The sequence below is a fragment of the Diospyros lotus genome, chromosome 10, assembly GCF_014633365.1.
Source record: "Diospyros lotus cultivar Yz01 chromosome 10, ASM1463336v1, whole genome shotgun sequence".
Classification (NCBI taxonomy): Eukaryota; Viridiplantae; Streptophyta; class Magnoliopsida; order Ericales; family Ebenaceae; genus Diospyros; species Diospyros lotus.
The window spans coordinates 4,101,316-4,117,445 of NC_068347.1; the positions used below are offsets into that span (position 1 = coordinate 4,101,316).

Consider the following 16,130-nt stretch of genomic DNA (forward strand, 5'->3'; position numbering starts at 1 on the left):
TTAAGGTTTAAGTTATGTACCGAGAAAGAAAGAAAAAAATAATTTATGTATATTTTGGGTCCCAGCATAGTGACACGCTCGGTAAGAGAAAAGCGGGGTGTTACAGTGAGTGCTAGAAATGCTCAGGCAAGAGCTTGTATTCTATTAGTTCTTGGAGTGAGTCAGTGAGGCTTCTTGTGTATAATTCTATAATCATGTTGTTACTGTATAGTGGATTGACTAGGGAATCCCCTTTGCCGTGAGTAGGATTCATTTAAGAATCTGAACACGTAATTGCTAGTGTTTATCGTGTGCGAGTGTTTCTATTTTGTTATATATTTTTTCTTCTTTGTTTTTATCTTGTATCTATTCTTGGAGTCATCGGTCGACAAATCCCTATCTACAAGTCAACAACAACTCAACAACTAGTATCAGAGCCAGATCCAAGACCTCACGATCCAAAGGGGTGTCTCTAAGCATCAAGACAAAATCAAGAAGAAAGAGAAGATAGGATCCACGAAGATAGAAATCGAGAAATTCGATGAACGTTGCGACTTCAATATGTGGTGTAAGAAGATGAGGGAAATTCTGGTTTAACAAAGGTGCCTAAAGGCTGTGGGAGGAGAAAAAGATCTCCCTACAACCATGACCCCTGAAGAAAAACAAGATACAATGGAGATTGCCTACAATCTCTTGATTCTAAATCTCGCGGACTACGTACTTCGATAAGTAAATGATGAAGACACTGCTGCTAAGGTATGGCTAAAGCTGTTGAGCCAACTTGATATATTTAATTTATTTTAAGATTTTGATAATTAACAAAAAGACCAATTTTGAACTATGTACAAATTGTTAACCCCCAATTTTATTTTCTAATAACCTTTTATGGTATTAATTCAAATAAAGTATGCTTATTTATTCAAATCATTTTGCAAATATATTTTTTAATGGAGAAAACTTATTTTCAACATTTTTGGTTCATTAATCAACTATCCATATAGCATTAGTCGACTAAGCGAAAAGTTTTTTTTTCACTCAATTCACCCCTCTCTTGAGTGGCCATTACCTAAGGGACCAATAATTGATATCAAAGCAGGCCTCTAAGGTAGTTGAATACTTTGTTTTAGTTCAACCTAAAGAGATCTAGATGACATCATTCACAAATCAAACCATTCCCGAAAGACCTTCACCTTCTAGACTGCCATTTTTTGATGGTACGAACTTTGCCTATTGAAAGATGCGAATGGAGTCTTACTTGTTCTCTATAGATTATCAATATTGGAAAATTGTTAGAGATGGTTTTATTACATCTAAACTTGAGGAGAAATAATGGAATGAAAAAGACATTAAAAAACACCAAATGGACCATAAGGCAAAATATATAATTTTATGTTCAATACTTCCTAGCAAATATGAGAAATTATTTTTTTGTTCCACATCTCATGAAATATGGATAAAATTAGAAGTGGTATATGAAGGAACTGATCAAGTTAAAAATACTAAGATCAATTTCTTAATGACTCAATATGAAGAGTTTAAATTGTAGCAAAATAAAAACATAAGTGACATGAATGGTAGGTTCTAAAAAATTATAAACAACCTCAAAATGTTAGGAAAAATAATCTTTGAAAAGGATCGAGTTAAGAAAATCCTTAGATCATTATCTCTACAATATCTCAAGCCAAAAATCTAAAAGTTTTAAGAATGGAAGAGCTAATAGGTACACTCTTAACTCATGAGTTGATTTTGAATAAATCAAATGGAGATAGCTCAAAAGGAAAGAAAACACAAGTTCTAAAAGAAAATGAAGAAACTGAGTCTAGCGAAGAAGAAGAATATGATAATATAGCTTTTCTTACAAGAACATTTGCTAAACTAATGAAAAAGAAAGAAAAGGGGGGCAAAAAAGTGTCTTCTACGTGCTACAATTGTAAAAAGGTGGGACATATGTAATATGATTGTCTCGAAGAGAGAAAATATATAAAGGAAAAGAAAACTGATAAGAAAATATAAAAGAAAAGATTTAGAAAATCAAAGAATCATGCCTTTTCGGCATGGGATGCAGATGCCTTAAGTGAGTCGTCTCAATCCGAAGAAGAAGAAGCTCATGTATGTCTTATGGGCATGGAAGATGAAGAAGAAAATGACATTGAATTAGAAGAACTTCAAGAAGCATACGAAAAAGTGTATAAGGAATATCAAGTTATTAAGAAAGAATTTAAAAATTCTAAGAAAATCCATAGGGAAGAAAATGAAAGTTTGAAAAATGAAATAAAGAGTTTAGAAGAAAAGACAATGGAACTAAAAAGAAAATGAAATCAAGAATGATGATGAATCAATTAAGCTTCAGGAGGAAATTAAGGAACTAAAGGTTCAAAACAACAAATTAATGATTGAAAAGAATGGCATTGAAAAATCTCTAGCCACATTAATCTCTAGGAAGAATGCTCAACTTAGACCTAAACCCAAGGCATCGAAAAGAGAATGGAGACAACCTAGGTGGTAGTCTCAACCGAAGAAGATCAAAGAAATTAGGATATGGATACCCAAAGGGCTAGTCAAAACCATGAGAGACTTAGAAAAGGAAATGTTCAAAATTGCTAATGTGTCACATGCAAGCACATCCAAAGTCACTCAATCTTTTGATCTTAATGAAGTAAGATATAAGGGACCTGTCACTAGATGGGTGCCCAAAACTAAGAGGTAATTTTATATGTGCAGATGTGCGTGAGGACCACAATGAGCAACAAGTGGTATATGGATAGTGGATGCTCATGACACATGACTGGTAAGCGAGACCTATTACTGGATCTCACTCACCAAGATGGAGGATTAGTCACGTTTGGTGACATTGACAAAGGTAAAGTGGTTGGAATTGACACGGTCAGTAAACCTCATTTCACCACTATAAGACATGTCCTTTTAGTAGATGGTGTTGGTTTTCAAACCAACCTATTTCTTGGCCAAACAAAGATCAAGCGCAGTAAACAAGAACGCATAAATGAAAATCACAACCACAACTCACACACACAAATAGAGACACAACGAGATACGTGTTCGGATCAATAGATCCTACTCACAGCAGAGGCTCTACCTCTACTCAATCCACTAGATTTCTCAAGTTTACAACCGAATACAAGATCTCAAGAAAGCAAGTAAAAATAGTATTACAAATACAACTGAAATAGAATCTAAAAACAAGAACAAGTGCAGATCTGTTCTGACCGATCTCAAGATCAAAGTCTAGGATCTCTGTTCTTTTCAATATACTGATCTCTCACACCTCAGGCACTTAAAACAACATAGAGACTACAAGCAATACTTTACTTACCATAGATCTTACCAGAAAAGCAACAAATCGATCGAATGAGAGAGAAGGATTCACAGGATGTGTCTCACTTCAAGAGGCGCCGATTAAGGTTTTAGAGAGTGTGCAAGAGAGAAAAACTGAGAACATTCTGAAGATTAGGGCATCGGATTTCCCTTATATAGCATTGCTAAATGGACTGACAAAAGGGCTAGGCTAGCAGCAAATGCAACACGGAAACGGATATGGGCTTGGCCCATAATAAACTCAACAGCCCACATATAACCAATAGCCCACAACAATAGCATGCATTACAATTAACAACATATAACATCAATTAATATGGATAACAATTACATTCAAAAAGAATATAATATGCATCTCAATATCATATAACAGCATGCAATCATTTTGATAAATCAAAAATGCAAATGAAAAAATCATTTAAACAATTTTGAATCACACAAAATTAACAAATTCCACCTTGATTCAAGAATGGATTAAATAGTGGATTAATAACTAGAGACCCTTGCAAATCTTCCACAGCTATGTTGGAAGAACATTGAGCAAAACTAAGGCCTGCTAAAACTTAGTTATTGGGACTGATTTAGTTAGGATATCTACTGGATTTATTAGAGTATAAATCTTCTCTACCTTAACCTGCCCTTTGGATATAATATCCCTAACAAAATGAAGAAGCACATCTATGTGCTTGGTTCTCTCATGAAATGCACTATTCTTTAAGAGATGAATGACACTTTGGGAATCACAATATACCTTAGAGATCTGGTCACCTAAACCTAATTCTCTAACTATTCCCTGCAACCAGATAGCTTCTTTCATAACTTCTGTTAAGGCAACATATTCTACCTCAGTGGTTGATAAAACCACTATGTGCTGGAGATTTAATTTCCAGCTTATCACATTTCCACCTATAGTGAAAAAATATCCTGATAAGGATCTTCTTTTATCCAAATCAGTTGCAAAATCAGAATCACAATAACCCTTAATGCTACTGGAATTTTCAGCATTTGATATAAGGACTAAACCCTTATCTATTGACCCATTTAAATACCTAAGAACCCACTTAATAGCTCACCAATGCTCCTTAGAAGGATTGCACATGAATATACTTACTAGGCTGACTCCATAGGCTATGTCAGGCCTAGTACCTATCATGGCATACATAAGAGTAGGGAACCTTCTTCATATACTCAACTTCTTCCTTAGGTAAGCTTTCTTTTACAGCTTGAAGCTTAAAATGAGGGGGAATAAGGGTTGTAACAGGTTTATAGCCTTCCATATCAAAGAGATTTATCACTTTCTTTAAATAACCAGATTGTGACAAGGTCAAAATACCTCTTTTTCTATCTCTATTGATATCTATACCTAAAATATGAAAGTAAAGCAAGACCGCTACGGGGTAAGCAGCGTAGTTCAAAATTTTGAACCTTACCCCGATCCCGGCGATTGGATCAACGTCGAAATCAAACAATCACATACATAATAAAGTAAATCTAACCTTTAGATTTTTAAGTCGTTTGCGGATTCAAGCCGTCCAAGTGTCCGGCCTCTAACTTGTGATACGCGGTGCGCGTCCGTTGGCGAGGAGAGCGGAATGGGCGTGCTAGCTCCTTCTCCTAACAAGGCTTATGAATGGACGGGAAAATAATTGATTTTCAACTCTTGAAAACCAACAAAATAAGAGGCATAATTTAGGCATCCTATAAAGGGCTATTTATAAATAAGCAACCTCCTAGGGTTTTCCCAAACCCTAGGGGACATGGATTGGGCTAGCCCATTAATCCTAGTCCAACTAGAAATTAAAGTGGCCCAAATTCATTTATAAATATGTGGCCCAAATCTAATTCAAGCCCAAATAATTAATATTTAATATTTGGCCCAAATCTTATTTAGCCCAAATATAATATTTATTATTTAATATTTGACCCAAATCTAATTTAGCTCAAATATTTAATTTAATTTAATATTTGGCCCAAATACTTTATTTGGCCCAAGTATTAAATTAAGCCCAAATTATTAAATTAGAAACTTCTTTCTAATTTAATCATTAAGTTAGAAACTACTTTCTAATTTAATCAATTGTTATTTTAGGAAACTTTTTCCTTTATGACGACCCCTCGTCATATCGACGTCATTACGTCTGTTTGTTCTTTTCCCGTGAGAACCTACGACGGCACAACTTCTTGCCGAAGTGTTCCACTTAACCATACGTCCGCTTTCCTAGTTTAAGCCAGGGACCGTGCCTATTGCGTATGACTCATTAGGCTTCCAAATATGTTGGCAATGTGCCGGTACGAACACATAAGACAAGATTGGCCTCTAGCAAGGCGTTATGCCTACCCAATTATTCAGAAGGATTCATAATCCGCAAATAACCTTTCACGAGCATGGTTACCGTGTAATTCAATCCTCTCGTCAATGTATCCTATGTGATCTCAAGTTGGCAATGTGTTGCTTGATTATGATCACATAAGTCTTTCTTCGGTTATCCGGATATCTTCACTTAATAGAAAGTGAATCAATAACTTCTTATTGATCTCTTTCACCATGGCCATGGATTTAAAGTGAATATCCACCGAAGGCGCCTTAGATACATCATCCTCTATCAAGGGATAGACGAGTCCCATCTTAGTTATGCACCCATCTCCATAAGCCTCACGATATGCCCAACGATCGCCCACGTGCAGCCTTTATCTAGGCCCATCGAAACGATGTCAAAGCATATCGGTCTTCTTATGAGATGACCGTAACAACCTCATGTCCAAGGATTAGTTACACCCATCTCGTATGAGAATTCCATCAACATTTAACCAAAATGGATTCTCATGGCGAGTCATGTCTAGTGACATGTTCTCCAACATTGGTCACCTATGTACTTGTCTAGGCATCCCCATGCCTATAGGTGTGAGTCCCCCATTGCTATCACATAGCAAAAACATAGCACATACAAGTCTTACCGCAATTGTCAATGTCCATTCTTGACATTGCTACGACTTGGGACATTTAATGATGTCAAGAAACTGTGATGCATCATCTCACATCTTTATAGATTAATCACAGTATACATCATATGGACTTCTATCTAGTTTCATCCGATCATTACATTAATAACAAGAAACTAATAGAACGACTTCTTGTAGAATTAAATAACTCTTTATTCAATATGAAATATGATTAAAAATGTCAGCGTACAATTTGCCCAATCTAATTGGGTCTAGAGCACCTACACTAACAAAATATGCCTAGCTGCTCCTAGGGTTTTTATTTCAAATTCTGATTTTGGGGCTTGAGTCAATTTATCTATTTCTCCCTTTTCTTTACATGCTATAAGCATATCATCTACATATATAAAGAGATATATGAACAGCTTTCCTTTAAGCTGTTTGAAATAGACACAATGGTCAAAGTTACAACTAGTGTAATTTTCTTTTAGCATAAACTCATCAAATCTCCTATACCATTGTCTAGGAGATTACTTTAGACCATAAAGGGACCTTTGCAGCAAGCAAACCTTATTCTCCTTATCTTTTTCTATGAAACCTACAAACTGGTCCATATATAATTTTTCTTCTATGTTTCCATGGAGAAAAGCAGTCTTAATATCTAATTGCTCAAGCTCTAAGTCATGTAAAGCTACTAAGGCTAAAACTAACCTTATATAGGTATACTTTACTACATGGGAGAACACTTCATATTAGTATATGCCTTCTCTTTGGGAAAAACCCTTGGCTACTACCCTAGCCTTAAATCTGGGTGGTTCTACTCCTAGTATACCTGGCTTCCTTTTAAATATCCATTTACAGCCTATAACCTTTTGATCTTTAGGTTTATTTACAAGTATCCAAGTATTATTCTTTTGGAGAGATTCCATTTCTTCCTTCATTGCCTTTAACCAATTAGTTCTATACTTACTTGAACAAGCTTTTTGATAACTAACAGGTTCATCATGCTCAATTGAATCTCCAATATTTAGAGCATAGGCAATTACATCAGCATGAGCATACCTAGTAGGAGGTTTAATCTCTCTCCTTACCCTATCTATAGATAGGACATAATCATCCAATTCAAGTATAATTTTAGCTGAATTTTCATTATTCTCATCTTCTATTTCAATTTCAGCAAGATCTGAAGAACTAGACACTTGAGGACTCTCTAGGCTAGACTTTACTATCTTATCATTAAGGTTATCCCTTTCCACCTCAAACTAAAATTTATCAGCTTGGTTTACCATGGCATTTTCCACAATATTTGGTGAATAGTACATCCCAGCTGATGACAATTTTCTTTTCCTCAATCAGCCATAATTTGTATCTTTTTACCCCTTGAGAGTATCCTAAGAATACAGCCTTCTTGGCTCTAGGGTTTAACTTCCCTTTTTTCTTATGGACATAAGCAATACATCCAAATGGTCTAAGGTGACTTAATGATGGGATCTTCCCACTCCACAACTGTTCAGGAGTCCTAAAGTTTGTGGCAGAGGAAGGAGATCTATTTATGAGGTAACAAGCAGTTGAAACTACTTCAGTCCAAAATTTCTTAGGCAAGTTAGAGTATTTAAAAAAGATCTTACCTTATTTAAAATGGTTTTATTCATGCTTTCAGCAATACCATTTTGCTGAGGTGTTTCACTGCAAGTTTTATGCCTTGTAATGCCTGTTTGTTTGCAGAAATTTGAGAATTATTGATTAGAGAATTCCAGGCCATTATCTATTCTAAGGGTCTTTATTTTCTTGCCTGATTGCAGTTCTACATAGGTCTTCCATTCCTTAAATTTAGCAAAAGCTTCACTCTTATGTTTAAGGAAATATACCTAAACCTTCATAGAATAGTCATCTATAAAGAAAAGGAAATATTGTGCGCCTAAAAGGGAGCTAGGAACTTGGGGAGATCCCTAAAGATCAGAATGAACATACTCTAGGACATCTTTGGACTTATGAGTTGCAGAAGGAAACTGCAACCTGTGAGACTTGCCTAAGGCACGTCTCACAAAAGTCTAAATTATTAATCCTCCTAAGATCTAAGATTCCTTGTTTACTTAATTCTAGTAAACTTTTCATTCCTATATGACCTAGCCTCCTATGTCACAAAACTGTGTCATCATTTTCAGAAGATGAGACTGCAGCACTGCCAGAGATAGTCTCTGCTTGAAGGATATACAATCCTTGCTTGCGGATTCCTTTAAGAACTACCATGGATCCTTTAAAAACTGAGGATACCATTTTCAAACTTATAAGACCCTCCATTCGAATCTAACATACCTAGGGAAAAAAGATTTCTTCTAAGGTTGGGCACAAATCTTACATTATCTAAAGTCTTATATGCTCCATCCCACATTTTAAACCTAACTGACCCTAAACCTGTTACATTGTAGGATTGATTATTACCCATTAGGACTTCCCACCCTCTATATGCTAGAAGTTAAACAACCAGTCTCTCCTAGGTGTCATGTGCAAAGTGCAAGGGAATCGAGGATTTGCACCCATTTCGAGGTCAACGTACGCACATCAAGGAGGCTTTAAAAGCTAAGGCTAGGATCGTTATGCTCGAGGTTAAGCAATTTGTGCGATTTTTTAGGCTTGGCACGCAAATTGAGGTAATACGCGCTTTTCAAGGAAATTCAAATTTGTGTCTAAAGGTGAGTGATTTTTCCCCAAAAACTTATATATGATATGATAACTTATGTTATGCATGTTATTCATAAAAGTTATGAGCATTTTGTCATACTTATTCATATATTATTGCATAGAAAGACATGATTTTTATATTACATGATATTATTGGCATATTAATACTTGTGCATGGGATGAGATGTCGCCCCGATAGTGTAACCGTAATTCCTCAATGGCAATTGATGGAACAAAGTTAGGATTATCTTGCCGAAGGTGTTAAGATTCTACCTAAGGTTCTGTGTCGGGCTGGGCCTGAGAAGTTACACTAGAGCAAATATTTTTTAATGTATTTGCATCATGCATTCATGTAACTGTTTTTAAAATGCTCACTAGAAGGTTCATCTTCTAATTGGGTTATGCCCCTGGAACATTCAAACGTTTCAGTTAGGACCTACAGATATGGTAAGGAGATGATTGATGACGTGGCCAATTGATTTGGTGAGTAGATCCGATATTTGCTCCTGTATGAAGATCCGAATATGTTTTAGTTGAGTTGAGAGATGATTATGTATGATGTTATTTAAGGTATCATTAGATTGTATCATTTGAATTACTTAGTTGTTATCTCTTGATGACGAGTCTCCATGTATTTAAGTATTGAAGATGTAAAATGGTACAGATTTCTATGTTATGATTATAGTGAATTGATTATGTACCATATCAGGTTTTGATTTTTGCTTCCACATTGTGAATGATATGCTGGGGGTTTTATTTAGAATTTGGTACTTGAGATTTAAGATATGTACCGTGAAAAAAAAAATTAAGAATTTGTATATATTTTGGGCCCCAGCATAGTGACACGCTCAGTAAGAAAAAACGGGGTGTTACAGTAAGCGCTCAGTCTTGAAGGTTCTTGGTGGGGTCCAACTAGTATCAGAGTAAGTTGCAAGTTTGAGTCTCCACTGAGGCAGTTCTGGGGGAGTTGGGGGGGGGGGGGGAAGGGGAATGAATTTTGGTGATCCATACCCCATGGCCCAACGCAATTCCAGGGAGGAATTGTTGGTCCATAGCCCATGCCCCAACAATTGCTTCATGGGACTGTCTGTGAGGCCTGGGGAGAAAGTTGCACCCACAGTGTGGATAGGGATAAAAAATTGTGCCTATGCTAACAACTATAGCTTTTGGCATGATGGTAAGCACTCAGTCCTGAAAGTTCCTAGTGGGGTCCAACAAAACATAGGAGAGTCTATTGAATTAAATAAGCCTATTAGTTTTAATGAGGCTTGTAACAACAAAGACAAGGTCAATTGGTTCAAGGCAATGCAAGAGGAAATGGACTCACTAAACAAGAATAAGACCTAGACTGTAGTTAAAAGACGCAGTGATTAAAAAGTTATAGGCTACAAATGGATCTTTAAAAGAAAGCTAGGTATACCAAGGGTAGAACCAGCTAGATACAAAGCAATGGTAGTTTCCAAATGTTATTCCCAAATTGAGGGAATTGACTACCATGAAGTATTCTCTCCCGCAGTAAAACATACCTCAATCAGGTTAGTCTTGGCTATTGTAGCTCTTTATGATTTAAAGCTGAAACAATTAGATGTCAAGACTGTTTTCCTTCATGGAAACCTAGAAGAGAAAATTTTTATTAAGTACCCTATAGGTTTTGTAGAAAAAAGGAAAGAACATATGGTTTACTTATCACAAAGGTCATTATATGGCCTTAAACAATCCCCAAGGCAATGATATAAAAGGTTCGATGAGTTTATGCTCAAAAAAAGTTACAGAAGTTGTAACTTTGATCATTGTGTATACTTCAAACAACTCAAGGGAAATCAATATATATATATATATATATCTCCTAATCTATGTAGATGATATACTTATTGCATGCAAGGATAAAGGAGAAATAAGTAAGCTAACCATGGCTCTTAAATCTGAATTTAAAATGAAAAACCTAGGTACAACCAAGAGGATACCTAGGATTGACATTAAAAGAGATAGACAGAAAGGTACTTTAACCTTGTCTCAATCAGGCTGCCTTAAAAAGGTTGTGGAATTATTTGAAATGGATAATTGTAAGCCTGTTCCACTCCTATTCCTCCTCATTTTAAGCTGCATGATGTGAAAGGAAATTTACCTAAGGATGAGGAAGCATACATGAAAAAGGTTCCATACTCTAATATAGTGGAAAGCCTTATGTATGCTATGATAGGAACTACACCAGACATAGCCTATGGAGTTAGTCTGATTAGTAGATTTATGGGTAAGCCTTCCAAGGAGCATTGGAATGCTATCAAGTGGCTTCTTAAGTATCTAAAAGAATCTATAAACATAGGGTTAGTGTTTAGTTCAAACACTGGAGGAAGAAACTGCATAAAGGGTTTTTGACACTTTGATTATGTAGCTGACCTAAACAAAAGAAGGTCCATATCAGGGTATGCCTTCACAATTGGTGGAAACCTTGTTAGCTGGAAATCTAATCTCCAACATATAGTGGTTCTTTCCACAACTGAGACAGAATATGTGGCCATAACTAAGGCCATTAAAGAAGCCATTTGGCTATAGGGGATCGCCCATAAGCTAGAGATGGTTGAGCAGGTTGCTAAAGTGTTTTGTGACCTCACAAAGTGCTATTCATCTCTTTAAAAATAGTGCATTTCATGAAAGAACTAAACATATAGATGTTAGGCTTCATTTTGTGAGGGACATTATTACTCAAGAGCATGTCAAAGTTGAAGAGATCTCAACTAAAGTGAATCCTACAGACATGCTTACTAAATCCATTCCAACAACTAAGTTTGAGAAGGTATTGATCTTGCTCAATGTTCTTCCTACGTAGTTGATGAGTGATGCGGGTCTAGTCATATCCAATTTCAATTTTGATTCAAGGTGGAATTTGTTGAGTCTAGTGACTCAAAATTGAGTCAATTTATAAGCTGGTATTGGTCATTGGAGACTATAGCTCTAATGGCTAACTCCTAACCATATTTCTAAATTGTAACTAATTCTGCCTCTTGAAAGTATCGAATGATTTCTATAAATAAAGATAGAGCATGCGAGAAAACACATGAAGAAGCTACTGCATCTCCTACCCTCTAAAGTGTGTATCGCTGGGATTGAGAAAAAAGATTAAGAGAAATGTGAGTGTTGGGAATACTCGGGCAAGAGCTTGTATTCTGTCAATTCTTGGACTGAGTCAACAAGGCTTATTGTGTATAATTCTATAATCCTATTGTTACTGTATATTGGACTGATTAGAGGAATCCCGCCTGTCGTGAGTAGGATTCATTCAAGAATCTAAACATGTAGTTGCTAGTGTTTATCATGTGTGAGTGTTTTTATTTTGTTATGTATTTTTTCTTCTTCATTTTTATCTTGTATCTGTTCTTGGAGTCCTCGGTCAACAAATCCCTATCTACAAGTTGACAGGAACTCAACACATTAGTTGGTTATATTTATAACCTTATAATGCAAAGAGAAAATAACCACAAAGCAAGGAAATAGAAAGAACTACTACCACTATTGTTGAAGACCTACACACGACTCCACTAAGCTAGAAAATATAGGAGATTATCTACCCATTAAAGCAACTAACATCCATTAAGCTTGACCAAGTCTTACTGGCTACATGGCTATGCACGTATCATTCCCCCTCCCCCTACTCAGATTATCCTTGTCCGCAAGGATGAAGTCGAGTATGTCTTCAAGCATGAAAAACTGAGATCGTTAACACCAATATTTGGAAAAGAATTTCTCATCACAGTAATAGCATAAGCCTTTTTCCCTACACTCTCAGACTTCTTGGCTCTTAATTCCTTTAAAAGGACTAGCATTACTAATGGCGCCAGTGCCAGTCTTAAGCGCAGCTGGGGGACCCAAAACTCCAGTAGAACTGTTGGGTCCTGATTTTGGTTACACATTAAGTGGTTGGCTTGGGATCTCTTGTAGCTGATTCCATTCCTCAATTAGCCAACCAACTCCTATTGTCTCTACCAAGGTCATAGGTTGTTTGATTTTTACGTTCAAGTGGATGTCATCTCAAAATGTTGCCACAAAACAACCAGTTAAATTTTTTTTAGGCAAACCATCTACTCAGTGGGAGAGTTTCACGAAGGCTTTCTGATAATCTACCACTGTCGAAGTTTATCCATGGCAAGATAGAGCCTCCGACAGATCTTTGTAAATAGTTGGACCAAAATGATGAAGTACAACTTTGGTGAACTCATCCCATGTAAGTGGTCTGAGAAATTTCATCAACCACCAGTGCCATTGTAGGGATATTCCTTCTAGATGGAAAGATGCTAACTGGACTTGTTGGTCAGGTGCAATATCCTTGAAATCAAAATATTGCTTTGCTTTGTAAATCCAGCCAATTGGGTCCTGGCCATTGAACTTGGGAAATGACAATTTTAGGTGTTGATGCTAGTGATCATTGCTGGAGTCAGGGCGAACAGCATGTGGCAATAGTGAGGATGTTCCCGGGGCAAATGAGTTAACTTCAGGGTGGCTAGTGCATGGGCTACAACATATCCATAAAGCTTGAAGCTCAGTTAACACTCTTTGGAGGGTAGCATTAACATGATCGAAGCTTAACTCATGTCGGGCTACGATTTCATTGATTTCATTACAAAATTCAAAGTTTGTTTGGCCGCAATTGTCCATGGTTGGAACCAACTCTAATCCCAAATGATAGGGAAAAAATTTAAAGGAATTGAGAATCTACAGAATTTAGAGAGAAAAAGGAGTATCCTGAATTTTTCTACGCTGCCCTTTTTATTCCATTAGTTGCTTATATTTAGTCTTACAATGCAAAGAGAAAATAACCACAACAAGAAAATAGGAAGAACTACTACCGCTACTGCTGAAGACCTGCACATGACTCCACTAAGCTAGAAAATAAGAGATTATCTACCCACTAAAGCAACTAACATCCACTAAGCTTGAGCAAATCTTGCTGGCTGCATGGCTATGCACGTATCAGACACTACCAACATTCAACTCTTTTAACTATTTGAGTCAGCAAGCTCCAATATTTTTGTGCCACACCCTAGTCGTCTCAGTATTTTTACTCTACTCAAACGAACACGCAATAATTCTCTTTTTCTTCTTCTTTTGGTTCTTGCAGCAGCAGAATTACCACTTCCAGGAGCAAATCCAGCAATAACAGCTTCAAATCTGTTATCACCTCTTTTCTCAAAATTCCGATGCAATGCCTGCGATGTTTGGTTTGGTTGCAAAAGTCTTCCCAAATGGTAAAGGGGACTGACATAAGAAGGCGATGAAGAAACAATGCCTCTCAACTTGGATGGCTGGACAAGCTTAACAAACTTTTTTATCTCATCAAAGCATGAATGATCTGAATATGGAACTGCATATATGTATTCATGATATTTTTCCACAGAACTGAAACTTTCACTCAGTTTGAGCTTGTCAGATTGACTCCCAGATTTCGTACACAATTTGCTACGGCTGTGATGGAGATTTGAAGGACCAGAACCAAAAAAACTGCTTTTTCCTTCAAGGGGCTTCAATTTCCATGAAAGACCAGATGGCATAATCCCTATAGTGGGGTGCATGGTATTTAGTCCTTCCAGAGTATCAATGCTAAAACTGTAGCGAGGGACGGCTCGCACCCTAGTTAAAGAAGTGTTGGTAGTGAAGATATCGTGGAACCCAAGAAGATGCATTATTTGTAGGCGTTCTGGCCACACCCAAATCTTTCAAGAATAAAACAAGAAAACAGGAACCACAATTCATTAAGAAAATGTAATATACAAGAATTATAAGAACAATAACAATAACAATAATACTTCATTCTTTTTCACCACACCAATCTTCTTGCAGGAAAAACAATATATATTATTATGTATGTCTGTGAAATCCACATTAAATTTAAACACAGCAATGGATTTTAATTTTTCTTTCTTTTTATTGATAAATAGAGTGCATGAAAGCTAAAGGTCAGAGAGAGAGGGGAGAGTTGAAAGTCAGCACCAAAGCAAAGGGAAGAAATCTCGATGTATATTCCCAGTCAATCACCGATTAATTATGTCCATAAAGCTTATTTATAGGTTATTCCTAAAGAAAACATACTGAAAATAAAGCTAAAATATAATCAAATCTTCCTAAAAAATAAAAAGGTGAAATTTAAATTCTAAGGTAAAAACAAATCAATAAAATAAGATAAGTCATATTTCCTATCAACCCAAACCCAAGTGGGGGCAGCCCAAGGGTCTAAAAAAATAAATAAAACCCGAGTCAGGTAAACTCAGAAATCACAAGGCCTGTTCTGCCCAAGTAGACTCAATCCAAAAGGTTAGTCCAAACCTGAGCCCTATTCTGTCTATAACTCGCCTAACAAATAAAATTAAACCCAAAACTCAAGTCAGAACAATAAAGTACAAGTCAAATTAATTTCCACGTTCCCCATAGGAAAGTGATTGAGGTATAGGCCAAGACGATTAAAGCAATATAAACATCACAAAATTATTACAATCAGTTAAAAAACAAATCGAAGATAAAGAAAAAATCAACCCCCCCCCCCCCCCCCCCCCCCTCTCAAAGAAGAGTAGCACACTACTTCTGACTTCAATTCAACCAAAATTTTGGCTATAAGTTAAGAAAATACCATTAAAAGTTGGGTTTTAAATTCTCTCGTTAGGGGGGTTCTGCCTTGGCAGAGCAGGACACCTCCAACTGCAGGACAGACCGGATACTCCAGTTTTGCAGCCCTAATTGACCCGCTTACAGATATTCCATTGACCAAAATGAAAGCCATTTTTTTAGCTTTATGAGTATTATTGCAAAGAAAATTGGCCGCATTGTTATTGACTCAAATCATGGCCATGTGTTACTGTTAGCTTCACAAGTCAACTTATTCCAACCGAAATTTGGCCTGAAAATTGATTGGTTTTTGATAGGGGCTTGGGCCTAGAACAACTGACTGGTCTGGGGAACAGGGAAATATCACAGTTTCAGTTAGCCCACTCTTTTGGGCCTTTTTCATCCCATTTCTTGGCTGCTATTTGGTCCCTAATTAAGCCCAATACTAAGGACTGAGTCAGGTCAACTCTCCGGATTATAAAAGGTAGGATAGGCAAATACAAATGTTATACATGCAGTAAGCAAGCAGAAAACAGCAAGTACCTGTGGTAGATTCCAAGTTGAACCAATCTACACTCATGATTTTGACGTTCCAGTAGTAACAG

At 36.5% G+C, this 16,130-nt stretch overlaps 1 protein-coding gene across 3 annotated transcripts in view; it reads right to left on the bottom strand.

Moving 5' to 3' along the window:
• LOC127812256 (uncharacterized) overlaps positions 1-16,130 on the bottom strand; it is a 41,394-nt gene that overhangs the window by 21,050 nt on the left and 4,214 nt on the right. For 2 of the 3 annotated variants that reach the window (XM_052352642.1, XM_052352641.1), the window contains one exon: positions 13,668-14,639. The exons of the other annotated variant lie outside the window; for it this stretch is intronic. In XM_052352642.1, the coding sequence (XP_052208602.1) occupies positions 13,926-14,639 (714 nt within the window). In that variant the 3' untranslated portion in view covers positions 13,668-13,925. Of the gene's footprint in view, positions 1-13,667; positions 14,640-16,130 lie in introns of those variants that run through there. 3 annotated transcript variants of the gene reach the window in all.